The 15,286-nt window shown below is 40.7% G+C and overlaps 2 protein-coding genes across 6 annotated transcripts in view; both read right to left on the reverse strand.

Moving 5' to 3' along the window:
- Nucleotides 1-14,588, reverse strand: part of LOC103843862 — a 31,568-nt gene extending 16,980 nt beyond the window's left edge. For 4 of the 5 annotated variants that reach the window (XM_033282216.1, XM_033282214.1, XM_033282215.1 and 1 more), the window contains exon 1: nucleotides 4,762-14,588. In XM_033282216.1, coding sequence (XP_033138107.1) covers nucleotides 12,871-14,394 — 1,524 coding nt within the window. In that variant the 5' untranslated portion in view covers nucleotides 14,395-14,588 and the 3' untranslated portion in view covers nucleotides 4,762-12,870. The remainder of the gene's footprint in view (nucleotides 1-4,761) is intronic. The other variant, XM_033282217.1, reaches the window with a different exon arrangement.
- On the reverse strand, nucleotides 1,273-3,508 carry LOC103843891. The gene is made up of 4 exons (XM_009120665.2): nucleotides 3,068-3,508; nucleotides 2,454-2,952; nucleotides 2,076-2,375; nucleotides 1,273-1,841 (listed from the first exon to the last, which is right to left on the reverse strand). Exons 1-4 carry the CDS (start codon nucleotides 3,506-3,508, stop codon nucleotides 1,273-1,275), a joined length of 1,809 nt encoding a protein of 602 aa, XP_009118913.2.
- Nucleotides 14,589-15,286: the final 698 nt, after the last annotated feature.

Genomic DNA, 15,286 nt, shown 5'->3' on the forward strand with positions numbered 1-15,286 from the left:
AGCTCACCGAGTTCTATCGCCCACTTGGTAAGACGGCCAGCTCTGTTCGTGTTTTGCAATACAGTTCGGAGTGGCTGGTCGGTAAGAACTTCCACCGAGTGTGACTGAAAGTAAGGGCGAAGTTTCCTCGCTGATTCGACAACAGCCAGGGCCATCTTTTTGAGTGTTGGATACCTGGTTTCTGGTCCGGTCATCCTTCTACTCATGTAGAAAACAGGTCGTTGCTCTCCTCGGTCCTCCTTGATTAGTACACTGCTGACTGCTGCGGAGGCGTCGTCAGATAGTACTCGAGCTGATTAAATGCCTCTTCGCACTTATCATCCCAGATGAATTTCTTATTTCCTCGGAGGAGATCGTAGAAGGGGAGACATTTGTCGGTGGATCGGGAGGTAAAATGATTGAGTGCCGCGATTCAGCCGGTTAGTCGTTGGACTTCTCGGCAGTTTCTTGGACTTGGTAGGTCGAGGACAGCAGATATTTGCTTCGGGTTTGCTTCGATTCCCCGCTGTGTCACAATGTAGCCAAGAAATTCTCCGGATGATACGCCAAAAGTGCACTTGGCCGGGTTTAATTTCATCTTGTATGCGTTAAGAATGTCGAAACACTCTCGTAAGTGCGTCAGGTGGTCGTCTGCTCGGAGTGACTTGACAAGCATATCATTGATGTAGACTTCCATTGTTGTTCCAAGCTGTTTGGCGAACATACGGTTGACAAGTCGCTGGTACGTCGCTCCGGCATTCTTTAGCCCGAAGGGCATCATTTTGTAGCAGTAGGTTCCTCGATCGGTTATGAATGAAGTCTTCTCTCGGTCGTCCGGATGCATCATAATCTGGTTGTATCCCGAGAAAGCATCCATAAACGTGAGCATTTCATTGCCGGCAGTTGACTCAACAAGTTTGTCGATATTCGGAAGCGGTTAGCTGTCCTCTGGACAGGCCTTGTTGAGGTCGGTAAAGTCAACGCACATACGCCACTTGCCGTTTTTCTTTTTGACGACCACTGGGTTGGCGAGCCATTCCGGGTAACGGACTTCCGTTATCGAGTCCGCACTGAGTAAACGCTCGACTTCCTCGACGACTACTTTGGATCTTTCAGGACCCAATTTTCGTCTCTTCTGTCGGATGGGCTTGATACTCGGATCTACGTTCAACTCGTGAGTCGTGATGGATGGGTCGATCCCTTGCATGTCGGACATTGACCATGCAAAGGTAGACAAGTTCTGCTTCAGGAAATCCAGGATAGTACGCTGCATCTCGTCTGATAGGTAGGCGCCTACTCGTAGTACTTTGTTGGATCCGACTCGTCGACCGGGACTTCGAGCACTTCTTCCTTTTGTGGGCAGACCTTACTTATTGGAGGGGAAATCAAGTTGACTAGTGACTGCGAGCGCTGTAATTTGACCGTGGCGATCAAAAGATCTCGTGCGGCTCGTTGATCTCCTCTTACTGTCTTAACAGTCCCATCCACTCCCGGGAATTTAACACATTGATGGTAGGTCGATACAATTGCTCGCATAGAGTACAGCCATGGGGTACCTAGTATCACGTGATAGGGGGCCTTGGTACTGACCTCCGAGAATTTGACCATCCGAGTTACTCCCTCTGCTTGTACCGAGAGACGGATAGTTCCCAGGATTACTTCGGAGGAGCCATTGAAGCCGGTGAGAGTTCTGGAAGATGGTTTCACGTCTTTTAAGTCGATACCCTTTTTTACGAGAGTTTCGCGAAAAATGATATCGACTGAGCTGCCGGTATCGATTAGCACTTTGGTAACATCGTACTTATCGATAGCCAGTACGACGAGAAGGGGATCGTTATGAGGGAAGTTTATTCCGAGGAGGTCTTATGTCGAGAAGGAGATTGGGGGATCGTTTGGAAGTTTCTGTGGCCAACGCTGCAAAGTATCCACCATTCGGCGGTGATCCTTGACTGACCGCACTGAGTCTCCGCATGGTGGCGATCCTCCCATAATCACATTGATCCGCGGCCTGACGCTTGCTTGCTTCTTGAGGAGGAAAGCTCGGAGATCCTTGCTTTCCTCTGATGGCTGAGCCCTTTTGCGGTCCAGTTACGTACGCAGATCGTCCATCCGTGCGTTAAGTTGATCGCGCAAATCGACGATAGTGTTATCGCCTGTAGATGCTGGTGGAGATCCTTGGCTCAGCGCATGCTTGGTTCTTTTGGCGTTGAGCTCGACTCGGAGATCGGAAGGTCCGGGGGTCTCGTTATTCGTCGGAGTGATCATTCGCTTGAGGAACGTTAGTAAGTCCAACGGGTCGAGAGCTTCCTCGAGGCCGCTCTCTTCGTCCGATGAGGGTTCCGGTTGGGTGCGAATAACTTCGATCCTTTGTCTGACCGCGGGTTGATCTTCGACAGCTGAGGCATCACCATCGTCATCATGTTGTGGGGTTTGCTCGGCGACCTTTGGCTTCTGGTCGTCTTAACGTGGTTTACCCTGATTTTTTCGCTGATTTTTCCTATCCTTGTTCCTGCTCCAACTGTTCTCGCTTTTGGGCTTCGGAGGAGGGATCTTGAGCTCGCCGCTTTCGAGTGAGGAGAGGAACTGTGCGAAAAGTGTTTTGCACTCTGAAGTGTCGTGGCCTTTTACGCCATGGAGTTTACACGATTTGGTAAGTCCTGGAGGGGTCCTGGATGAACCGGCCGCAGAATCGACCTGGGCGACTGCGGCCGTCGCCGTTGCTCGGGGGGATTCGCTCGGAGGATATGTTTCTCGATGAAAGGTGTTCCATTTCTTCCCATTTTCGTCGACGAAGTAGAGGAGACCGTTCTTACGGTTGTTTTTGTCACTGGGAGCATGCTGACGAGGTTCGATGTGAGCTGTAGCAGCGCTTTTAGGCACTGATTGCTTCACCGAGTTGTGCTTGCTCATGATGGCTTTAGTGTCCTCTTCCATACGGATGAAGTTGTGGGAGCGAGCAACGGCGTCTTGCAGCTATGTGGTAGGACATCGGTAGAGATCTTCTCGGAACCTACATTCTACTAGAAGATTGTTCCTCAGGGCGTCGACGGCAATGTGGTCGGGAATGTTAATTCTCGACACGACCGACTTGAATCGTTCCATGTAGTCGCGAAGGCTCTGGTCCTTCGTTTGCTTGAGGTTCCAAAGGCTCGAGGCTGTTGCTGCGCTTGGTGAACATGATGTAAGTTTTAAGAAATGCCAAGGAGAGCTGTTTGAAACTGCTAATCGAGTTCTCTTCAAATCCCGAGAACCAAGTCAGGGCTTGTTCGTTCAGCGTCTCGACAAAGAGTTGGCAGTATCCCGCGTCTCTTTCCTTGGGGGCAAGTCTAGCTTTCGCCACCGCGATGTTGAAGGCCGTCAGATGCTCGACGGGATCGCCTCCTGGTTTGTACTCTGGGAGACGCAAATTGTCCATTTTCCGGAGTTTGACCTCCGTCAGTTCTTCGGTGAAGGGTGTGCGCGATGTTGAAGCGATGACGCTATCAATCTCAGGTACCACGCTCGTTGCTTGGTGGATCCTCGAGCTCATTTGTTGGAAATTTAACTTAAGCTCGGCAATATCTCGGACAGTTGAAGGATCGGACGCTGCCGGAAGAGCATGACGAGGGTCTCTGCGGGGTCAGCTGGGTTCGTCGTTCGTCCGTCCGTTGGAGTAGGGGGGTTTGTGTTGAGGAGGTGAAGACGGAATGGTTGCGAGTTTCCGGCGGGTGCGCTGAGGGCGGCGACGATGGCAGCGAGTTGGTCATTTGTCGTCTTTTGGATCTCCTCTTGATGAGCGAGTCGCGCTATGACTGAGCTCATGAACTCCGATGAGAGAAGGGGAGGAGGCGGAGGAGGTGTGAGTTCCGGCTCCTCTCCCGAGGTATCAGGGTTCGTACCTCCAGTGGTCATTTCGGTCTAGAAATGCTGGGTCTGTTCTGCCCCACGGTGGGCGCCAATTGTTTAAGGTGAGTTTGGTCTCAGAAGAAGTAAACAATACTAAAAATGGGTCGAACAGAGGCGTTTATTAGATTTCGAGATGAGGTTACAAAGGTGGAGAAAGTAATGGCAAGCCGGAGCTCGTGAGAGCTTAAACTGGAAAAGTACAAATAGCGGAGAGGTGATTGTACGGACAATAAACCCTTTTCTCCTTTGCGCCGCTAAGTTTGTGTAACTAAGTGTCGATCCCTTTTCTCATTTGCTTTCCTCTCCTTTTATAGTCTGTTCGCGATCATCTTAACCTAATTTTCTTTTAATCGATTGGGCCTTGTCGGCCCTTCGGGCCTGATTGGTGAATCTCGCCCTGAACAGCTAAGTCGATCGCGCTCTGTCCGCACCCCATTTCGACTAAAAGCAGTCCTTAGCTGAGTCGAAACCTCGAATATCGGCTTCCGAGCCGACGACAATCCGGCTTACCGGATTGGGCCTTTTGTTCGATGGGCTTTGTGGATGGGTTCAATCTATCCCCAACAACTATGTCATCTCTCTCTCTCTTGACTAGCACTTAGACTAAGCTTGACTCTAAAATAACAATTAAATTGTACAAACCCTTATAAATTATCTAATAAATCCTTATAAATGATTTCAGTACTAAAGTCTCAATACGCAGAGTCTTTAATAAACTCGTAAACACAATTCATAAAATTTCAAAACACAAAATCACATTGCATACTCATCTCTAATCAACCATTTACCCTCTTCAGATTGATGAATATTCTGAATCTCAATGTTGCAACAAATCGTAATCCATAAACCGAAATAGATTTGAATGGTAAAAATCCAGATTCTACAATCTCCTCAAACCTGTGAAGTGATCAAAGATGATCTGATGCCAGAGGTTTTGACGATGAACTCGATGGAGAAGGACAACTGATCTCAACGGAGAGGGACGACGGATCTCGACGGAGAGAGATGGATCTCGACGGAAAGAGACCGGAGAGGGGCAATGGGTCTCGACAGAGAGAAAGAAAAAACGCGATGGAGAAGAAGATTAGGTTATGGTAATTTAGTCTTTTACACATTAATAAATGTGGTATTTATGAAAATCCACTTTGGTTGGTGGTAAAGTTGAATAGTGGTATCAAATAAAGTGTATAATTAAAATTTTCCCTACAATTTTCTTATTTTACAAAATAGAATAATGAGAGAATATCAAATAAAATAGATAGAGAATAAAAACTATGTTTTACATAGAAAATTAATTATAATAACTAGATTTTGACAGCGCTTAAAAAGCACGGATTTATTTTTGAAATTAAATAAAAAATTTATATAAATTATATATAAGATGATGTATTGGTTTGGGTAAATTTACCCAAATGAACTTAATTGTACCAAACTGATAAACCAAAATTAAGCTGAATTTTATAAAGAACCGAGCATATCCTATATTTTTGGAACCAAAAAGTAGAAACGGACTGAGAACCAAATGAATGCCTAAATTTTTAAAATATAAATTGTATACGTAAAAATATTAATTATATTTAATTTCTAAATAACCAAATATCCTATAAATAGTATTTATAAACCAAATTATGCAGAAAAAATTAATGACTCGAATATTTTTTATTCAAATAATTAATAGTTAATTATTTATACTATATTTTTTTTCAAACAACCTAAAATACCCGATTTAAAGCTTAGGATATTTTACATTTGTTGAAATTTAATAAAATGTATCATATGCATTGTTAGAATTTGTAAAGTAAATAAACATGTTTTATTTAAACCAGTATATATTTTTTACTAATTTCATTTAAATGTCCAACCCGTTTAGACTCATTTAATATTTTTATGATAAAATTAATCATTTAGTTCACATATAAGAATTTAAAATCAAATCTTAATAAATTATTGCATGTAATAAATTAAATTAATGTTTTATAGTTGAATAGTTCACATTAAGGCTTTTAGTTTCCAATCCACATAAAAATGGAAAAAAATTGTTAATACACTAGAAGATTCTCCATTACAACTTATATATTAAACATAACTAAACCATTGAAAATTTTATACTATTAGTGGAACTATATGTGGTAATAATCACGTCATGTGTAAACATGTTTGAATAATTTGTCCTATATTCATGGAGATTTATTGTTAGAGTAATTATGATATATTATGGAAGAATAATAAATGAGTTCATTTATATTATGTAAAGTCCTTATATAGTTATAAAAATATAAAGTAAGACCCAAAAAATATTGAGTATTTGCAGTGCATATACAAACAAAATCCCTTATTTTGCACGGATGGATTTTGAACTTTCTCGCTGATGTGGTTTTTCTTATTGTCAATTCTGCCCTTATTATCTCTCATCTCTCTCAACTTCTTTGTTTTCTCCGTCAGAATCAACTCTCACATCTCTCTTCTAAATTTCTTTGTTTTCTCCGTCAGAATAATCTCTCACATCTCTCCTCTCAATTTCTTTGTTTTCTCTGCGGAACCATCTCTTATCTTCTCTCAATCTATTTGTTTTCTCTATAGAAACTCTTTGTTTTCTCTGTAACTTTTCATTGTCCCTGATCACGTTCGTGATTACGTTTACTACACCGTTTCCGACTAAGAGATCTCGAGATCTCCATCACAAACGTCACGTCGCCAACAGCTCCGTCAGCTTCACATACTCTCAATTCTCCTCCATCAGAAACCATGGCCACACTGCTTTCTCTCACTACAACAACAGAATCAAGCCGTGAATGATCAGATTTAATAGCTATGAGATTTGAGGGTTTTTCTAAAATTTTTGTTTTTTGACAAAGTTTTGATTTTTATGAATTTTTTTAATTTTGTTTTTTGCACTCTGATCTTGTCCTTTGTGTCAAAAGTTTTATATTTTCTTCTTCGTCTTCTTATGTAATTAGAATCACATGATGATGAGTGATTGCATGGTGGATACTGTCAATGATGATTGCATATGTTTTATGTCACTTTGCATTCCTCCTTTGACCGTAATCCTCGTAAACTCTTTTTTTAGCCGACCATTAGTCGGAAAATCCAGCTAATAATGATGCTATCCGGATAATTGATATACACTACGTAACTTATTAGAGTTTGACTCTATAATGATAATCGGCTACGGTTCAAAAAATCCAACTAACAATAATATTGTACGGATAATTATTTAAGTTAGCCGACAACTACCATAATAACCATGTAATATGTATAATGTCCGGATAAATTGAAATATAACCATGCTAATTTACGAAGCATATGAAATAATTCATATTTTAACTGTGTTTATTTACATATCAACTATATGAATTATAGTTAACCCAAAATAAAATCAAGGAAAATAAATATCAAAACATATGTTTATTAGCCGGATAAACTAATTTATAGACTATGAATTATTCTTTTCTTTTTCTATAGGGTAACAGTGTCATTTTACATCTTTCTCTCTCTTCAACTTTTGCATTTTTCTATCATTGCAAATTTTCTAGTTATCTACTATTTTCTGTGCAATTGACTCAAAAATATTTAAGTCTACTGAAATGGTAGATTTTTTAAGAATCATTTATTTTTAATAGTATAGATCTTGATTTTATGCCATTTTCAAATAACGGTTTTAAATTTCTTATGCAAATTCTTTATGTGTAAGAAAATTAAAACTAATAAAGAAAAATAACTAAAAATGAAGAAGATGTTGTATATAATATGAACTATATATAGCTTAGGATTCAACTTTTTCTGTTTTTTTGTTATAATACGTGGAATTTAGTCTGAAAGAAACCTAAAATTACAGTTTCAGTCTTTTATCAAATCCTAGTTCATTTTCTTTCCAAAAGCAAAGGTTGCCGTTGCTTCTCAATTTAATCTGAATCAATTGCTTCAGTACTCCTGGATGAAAAAAAATTCTCAGACACTCCTCCCTTTTTTCCTTTTTTAATTTAATATTGATTTAAATTACGAAAATTATTAAAAGACCTACCAACCAGACGAAATCTAATTATTTACAAATTTGCCAGGCGGACTATTCAAACCCGAACCATACACACCCGTTAAACTTGGATCCATACATAAAAATCTAGACATCAACTTAGTATTTTCAAGTTTTACTCATTCTTTCTATTTTTTCACTGAAACAAATCAAACTTATTTTATTTAATCCTTTTTATCACATGAGAAAATATAATCTTCAAATGAAAGACAACTCGAAATTTTCTCCAGAAAAAAATTACGAAATAACAAATCACAATTTATCCATCGAAAGAGAAGAAAAAACAAATCCAAAATGGTATAACTTAGTAAAACTTGATATAACTAAAAAAATTTGTACAACTTAATAAAAAATTAAATAGTTTAGATTGTATAACTTAGTAATATTTTGTGAATTTTATGATGATGACTTAATTTGATAGTTACGTTTTTCTATGAAGTGCTGTTTTCAAAGAACAAAAATGAAACTAGCCGACCTCTGATAGTAGAGACATGGAACAAAGTGAGAAGGATGGTGGTTTAGGTAGTGGAGAGATAAAAAAGAGTGTGGATAATGGTGTAGGAGAGAAGGACAGTAGAAGTAATATGAAAAAAATATCGGGGGGATGAGCAAAGCGAGAAAGAAGAAATGAAGAACAAATCAACCATTAGCAACCAATACAAGTGACAAAGAAAAAAACCAATCATTGTCAACCAATACAAATTCTTGTAACTTGGCACCTCGGTCAAAATTTTGTTATATATATTTGTGTAACTCGGTAAGACTTTGTGAGTTTTCCATTTTTGTTTGTCACTTTGTAGATCTAGAGATTACTTTGTTTTGTGTTTGTTTAACTCGGTAAAAGTTTGTCAAAGTTTCATATTTCTGTTTGTCAAACTTATTATTACTTTGTTTTAGTGTTTGTGTAAATTTAATTAAACTTGGAAAAATCTTTGCATTCCATTAAGGTGATACCAATTTTGATTAGTTATACATCCAAATTCTTATAACTACTAGAAATAAGACAACATAGAACTATCATTATTTTCCTTGTACTATAGGGTTTCTCAATCTTCATATTTACCTTAAGAAGTAGAACTTCTTCTTTTAACACACTAACTTTGTTGTTTGTCTTTATGTTACTTGGTTTGTTATTTATGTTTGTAGAACTTGGTGTAACTTAGGATAACTTTGGTTAAGTATCTCATTTTTGTTTGTCAAACTTCGTAAAATTTAGTATTACTTTTTTTTTCATGTTTGTGTAATTAGGTAAAAAATGCCAAAGTTTTCCATTTTCGTACGTCAAACTTTGTATAACTTAGTATTTTTCTGTTTGTACAATTCAGTAAACTTTGTCAGAATTTTTTTTTCATTTGTAAAATTTCAAAAACTTAAAAAACATCGTCGTCACTGAACTAATTTGATAGAAGTTATGATTAATTGTACAACGAAAATCTCAGAAGTACCATGATAGTAGGAATAAGAAAACATACAACTATCAATATTTTTCTTCCATTATTGGGTCCTTAATCCGCATGGTCGATTGAGAAACCACACAGAGACATCAATAATATTGGAAATAAGGATTTGGATCCGATTTAGAGAATTTCTCCATGATACTCTTGCCGCTGCATCAACACTTAATAGGTAGTTTCAGAGTTTTGACTCTTGATTGACCACTATTTTCTGGAAAAAAAACTTGAAAATTGCAGACGAGGTGAAGAAATGAAAAAAAAGAGAAATGAGATGAAAAAAAATGGGTTGAGAGGATTGAGAAGATAGTAGAATAAGAAAACCCTAAAAATTAAAGCAATTATAGTTGCCAACTTCGTTTTTGGAGTCTGGAAAAAATAAAAAATTGGGAGGAAAATTTCTGAACTTTTGGCGGAAATTTCTTTTACAGCAATTTTGAGGTCGAAATTTTTCCAAGTTTGTGGTTTTACTAAAAGCTTCAAAGTTTTACTTTTCTGTTTTTGGCATTTTTTTTAAAGTCTCTAGTTTGTAGTTTCTAGTTTTACTTTTCTATTTTTGGTATTATTCAATAAAAGGTCTCTTCAAGTCTTTCTCTTTATTATTAACCTCAAATCGCCACAAAACACTTCCAAACCCACACACACTAACAGCTTATCCATCATTCCGTGGTACTCCGAAAGAGCCTACACAAAAATCCCCTAACAGTTTGGCGCTAGAAGGAGAGGAGTAATCTAACTACGTGATGATGGCGATGGATGAGCGTAACGAGCTATCCGAAGAAAAGCCAAGCCCCATAGGCTACCCGGCGACTTGTGAAGCCAGAAAACTAAATTACATCAGATCCACATCATATCCGGGGGACTGGAGGCAGGTGACATAAGCTACCCCACCGTCAAGAGAAATACCAACGGTGTAGGGGACGATCCCGAAACCACCGAGTCGGAACACCCTGGGGCTGACAAGATAGTCTTCACTTCTGAAGAACGAGAGAAGGTCTTGGCTCTGCATCACGACGCCCTCGTCATCTCGCTTACTATAGTGAACTGTCTGGTCAAGAGGATGCTGGTGGACAGTCATAGCTCTTGTAACATCATCTTCCAGGCCGCATATCAAGGTCTAGGGCTGGAGGAAAATGCGCTGATACGCAAAGCGACCCCCCTCATCAGGTTCAGCGGAGAAATCAGACAAACAATGGGGGAAACCATCCTTCCTACCTACGCCGAAGGAGTCAGCTTACACACCAAGTTCCTGGTCGTTAACTGCCACTCTTCCTACAACGGGATCTTGGGCCGAGCATGGATTCACAACATGGGGGAGGTCCCCTCAACTCTCCATCAGATAATAAAATCCCCCACACCCTGGGGCATTAGAGCGATTAAAGGAGATCAAGAAACCGCTCGCCACTGCTACCCGGTCGCTCTAAGGAAACGGGTTGAGGTAGCTCCATCCTCGCAAAGCAAACCTCGGGCTCCGCATACGGAAGAACCCGAGATCGAAAATATGGATGTCGTGCCATTGATCGAAGGAAACTCGACCCGTAACCTCAAAATCAACTCCAAACTCTCAGAGGGGCTGAGAAGAAGGATGATAGACTTCCTTAGATCAAACTCCGATTGCTTCGCGTGGTCCCACTTGGACACGCCCGGAATCGACCCAAAGATCATTATGCACCAGCTGCAAGTAGATCCCTTGCACCAACCTATAAGGCAGAAGCGAAGGAAGTTTGCTCCGGAAAGAGACACTATAATCAACGAAGAAATAAAAAATTTGTCGAAAGTGGGGTTCATTCGAGAAGTGCAGTATCTAGGAAAAAGACTGAAAAATGGTGAGTCTGCATTGATTTCACGGATCTCAACAAGTCTTGTCCAAAGGACCCCTTCCCTCTGCCTTACATCGATAAGCTTGGCGATGCCACCGCCAAACACCAACTAATGAGCTTCATGGATGCCTTCTCTGGCTATAACCAAATACTCATGCATCCCGAGGATCAAGAGAAGACTTCCTTCATGACGTCCCGAGGGATCTATTACTACAAGGTCATGCCCTTTGGTCTGAAGAACGCCGGATCGACGTACCAGAGGCTGGTAAATATGATGTTCGCAGATTAGATAGGGCAAACTATGGATGTCTATATCAACGATATGCTGGTAAAATCCCTGTAAGCAGAGGATCGTATATCACACTTGCAACAAGCCTTCTCTACCCTCCGAAGATACAACATGAAGCTCAACCCAGCCAAATGCTCACTCGGCGTGAGTTCCGGAAAATTTCTAGGGTATATCGTGACCCACCGGGGCATCGAAGCCAATCCAGAGCAGATCAAGGCCATCCACTCAATTCCCTCTCCAAGAAGCGTCAAAGAAGTCCAGAAGATGACCGGTAGGATGGCGGCTTTGAGTAGATTCATATCCAGACTCTCCGACAAATCCTATGCCTTCTTTGAAACCCTAAAGAATCCAAAGGATTTCAAGTGGACCGAGAAATGTGAGTCGGCACTCCACGAGCTCAAGGCCTACCTCACCACTCCTCCCCTCTTATCTAAACCCTTGCTTGGCGAGGTCTTGCTATGGTATCTCGCGGTCTCAGAACATGCAGTCAGCGCCGACCTAAATAAGGACTGTCGATCGATGTTGCAGCAATGGTGTCGGTCGACAGTGATGCTAGAATATGGGCTGAGCATATTTTATGACCGCTGAAGCCCAGAAGCAACTCCAAATTACCAGAATACCCTTGGACGACCAGAAATCTTATTTATGTTATTTATAAGCCATTGTTGACGGCTACACTATCTAAGCTTTATTTTAATTCATTGTTCTTAGTTAGGAGTGAAATGAGGAACTCCTTCAGAGTCCTCCTAGAACTCTATTCTCTTTGGTTTTAATATATTTTTGCTTTTTATATCTATTTTTTCTATGATTTTCTCTGACAACTTCATGTCTGAATAGATCCACCTGTTAGGTTTAGGGTTCAGATAGGATGAGGGATTAGCCCCAAATATAGATTGCTAAGTTGTTAGGATGTCCATCAATTGAATTGCACTTATTTCTTGTGTTTTAGAGTCGCGAACTAGAACCATGATGTTAGGATGAATAGGTGCACGCGAGAGCATGGTTTATCTCCTGAATCATTCATATTGTGCTAGGATCCCTAGAGAAAGACGAGAGTTGATCTAGGAACCTAGTGAATATAGTTCAAACCCGCTTGGTAAAGCTCGCTGGAAGGATTGTCGATCGACAACTCGGTAGTTGTATCGATCGACGGCTAAAAGGTGTATCGATCGTCATTCCAATCGAATCGTCGATCGACACTTTCTACAAATGTGTGGTCGAGGCTAGATCTACAAATGTCTCCAGGTGGCTAGTGGGATCTTCATGAGGAAAACCATGGAAAGAATGCTGACCCACAAGAGAGATATATGCAGGGTGCAGCTCAAGGACAGTATTCTGAAGTGCTGAACGACGCGATGCAGACCTTTTAGCATAGGCGTCCTCAGGACTGTTATAGTCACTAATTGCCTTCGGTCATCCAGTCCTAACATACATAGTGGTAGCATCAGGGATTGTAGAAGGTATCGATCGATGACAAATATTTGTATCGATCGTTTCTGAAGTGCGGATATCGTTCGATTCTGAGTTACTACTGTCGATCGATGCTGAAGTTGGGTCTTTTGTATCAGCTTCTTCTACTTTGCTCTGCTCTCCTGATACATGATATTCATCATCCTCAACTGTATCATGGTTGACCAGCTTTTCTCTGTTCAGTTTGTCCTTCTGCTTACTCTCATCTGCATGGTGAACCTGAATGTTTGGCTGCTTGACATGAGTTGTCGGTGTTCCAATATCTCCATTCTCCTCGCTGTAGACGAAGTCAAGAATCTGACTCATACTAATCATTATTCCTTTCTCCCGATTTTTAATCATGTAATCAAGCCTTTTACTTCGAGTTGCTACAGCCTCGCTGAAAAGTTTGCCTATGAAGGCTTCTTTGATGTCTTCCCTGCAGGTTAGAGATGTTGGTTGCAGGTTAGAGAACCAGCTAAAAGCATCTCTAGATAAACAATAGGGGAAGATCTTGCAGATAATGTGGTCTGCAGATATTTCATCGTGCTTGTTTGCTGAGGCTAACTCCTCAAGTCTCTTGATAAGATCTTTGGGATCCTCATGAGGAAGACCATAAAATGGATCTTCACTTTCCCAATCATACCATTGACTTGTCAGATTAAAGGTATTCGTCTCAGCCACATCAATTATATCCGGGATTACACTACCCTCTGCATTAATCAATTGTCCTGTGAGGCTACAAGGGCGACCTTCTTCGTCTCGCCAAATACCTTTTTTGTCGATCTTAAGTATGTGCGCTTCGACCTTCTCTGTCTCTCCGTAAGTGGTGTTCGTCATTGGAGGAACAGTGCCGCGATGAATAGTGTTTCGATGAATAGTGTTTGGATGAACAGTGTTCGGATGAACAGTATCGCGATGAACAGTGTTCGGATGAACAGTGTTCGGGTGAACAGTGTCGATCGACAGAAGATGAATAGTATCGACGGACACGGGATGAACAGTGTCGATCGACAGAAGATGAATAGTATCGACGGACACGGGATGAACAGTGTCGATAGACAGGACATGAATAGTGTCGACCGACACGGGATGAACAGTGTCGATCGACGCAGGATGAACAGTGTCGATCGGCGGGAGGTAAATAGTGTCGCGATGAATAGTACCACGATGAACAGTACTAGGATGAATAATATTATGATGAACAGTACCTGGATGAACAGTACCTGTATTAATAGTACCTCGGTGAATAGTATTGCGGTGAACAGTACCCGGATGAACAGTAACATGATGAACAGTACCCGGATGAATAGTACCGCGATGAATAGTGTTTTCCGACACATGATGAATAGTGTCGTTCGATGCTTGGCTAACGCTATCGATCGATGCTGCTTGGAGGGTGTCGATCGATACTTCCTCCTTAGATTTACGGATCGTGCATTGACCAGCAGGCTTTTTCCTTGAAGGACCTAGAAATCCTCTCTTCATTGATCTGGTACTGATTTGTATGTACCTGAAATAAAAGAAAAAATTTTATGAGTTTTTCGAACTGTAACAAAACCTAGACTAAATCTAACTAAACAAGATCTAATGGCGATCAAAGCTCCCCGGCAACAGCGCCAAATTTGATATCACTCAAATTACCCTAAAGAGTGTTACTCTCATCAAAAGAGGTCGAATTATAGTACTTAGGGATCGAATCTTCAAGGAGCTAGGGAACCGATTAGATCTAATAGGTATATGATTAAGCTAGGCTAATAGGTTTTAAAGCAGTAAGTAAAGCAAGTAATAAATAAAGCAATAAACAAGTTGAACAAGTCAATAGTTCAGCTTGGCAAGGGTTATTCGATGGAAGGATGGTTGCTAGATCTAGGGTTTATATTCAGGTGTTGGAGATTATAATTCCTATAGGTACCTATTTGTTGCATGCATGATATGTTAGAGCTCATTCGCTTAACTCAGTGATCAGCTGTCGCATGTACCACTGGTTAACAAGCTAGATCTCGTGTCCCAACGGTTAGTATGCCGACAACGAGAGAGTGTCGATCGATGGTCTATTAAGACGTCGACCGATACACCTTTGCCAACGTCGAATGATAGTCAGTTGAGGACATCGATCGACGGGTTCTAGCCAGGCTTATGCGCGAGTATGAAATGCCTTATTCAGATACTAAATTGGCGGTTAGCCCTCTCTAGCAGTCCTAATATGATAGATAGATATCAGGATAGGATAACAAGGGTGCTTGAGTATGTAATCCTATGATCAAGTTCTAGTTAATTACTCTAAAACAAGCAATAAGTATAAATCTATCATGAATATCACAACAAGGCAGATCTATAGTTTGGGGCTAATCCCACAAACCTATCTGAGCCCTGGATC

The sequence above is a fragment of the Brassica rapa genome, chromosome A10 (assembly GCF_000309985.2).
Source record: "Brassica rapa cultivar Chiifu-401-42 chromosome A10, CAAS_Brap_v3.01, whole genome shotgun sequence".
Classification (NCBI taxonomy): Eukaryota; Viridiplantae; Streptophyta; class Magnoliopsida; order Brassicales; family Brassicaceae; genus Brassica; species Brassica rapa.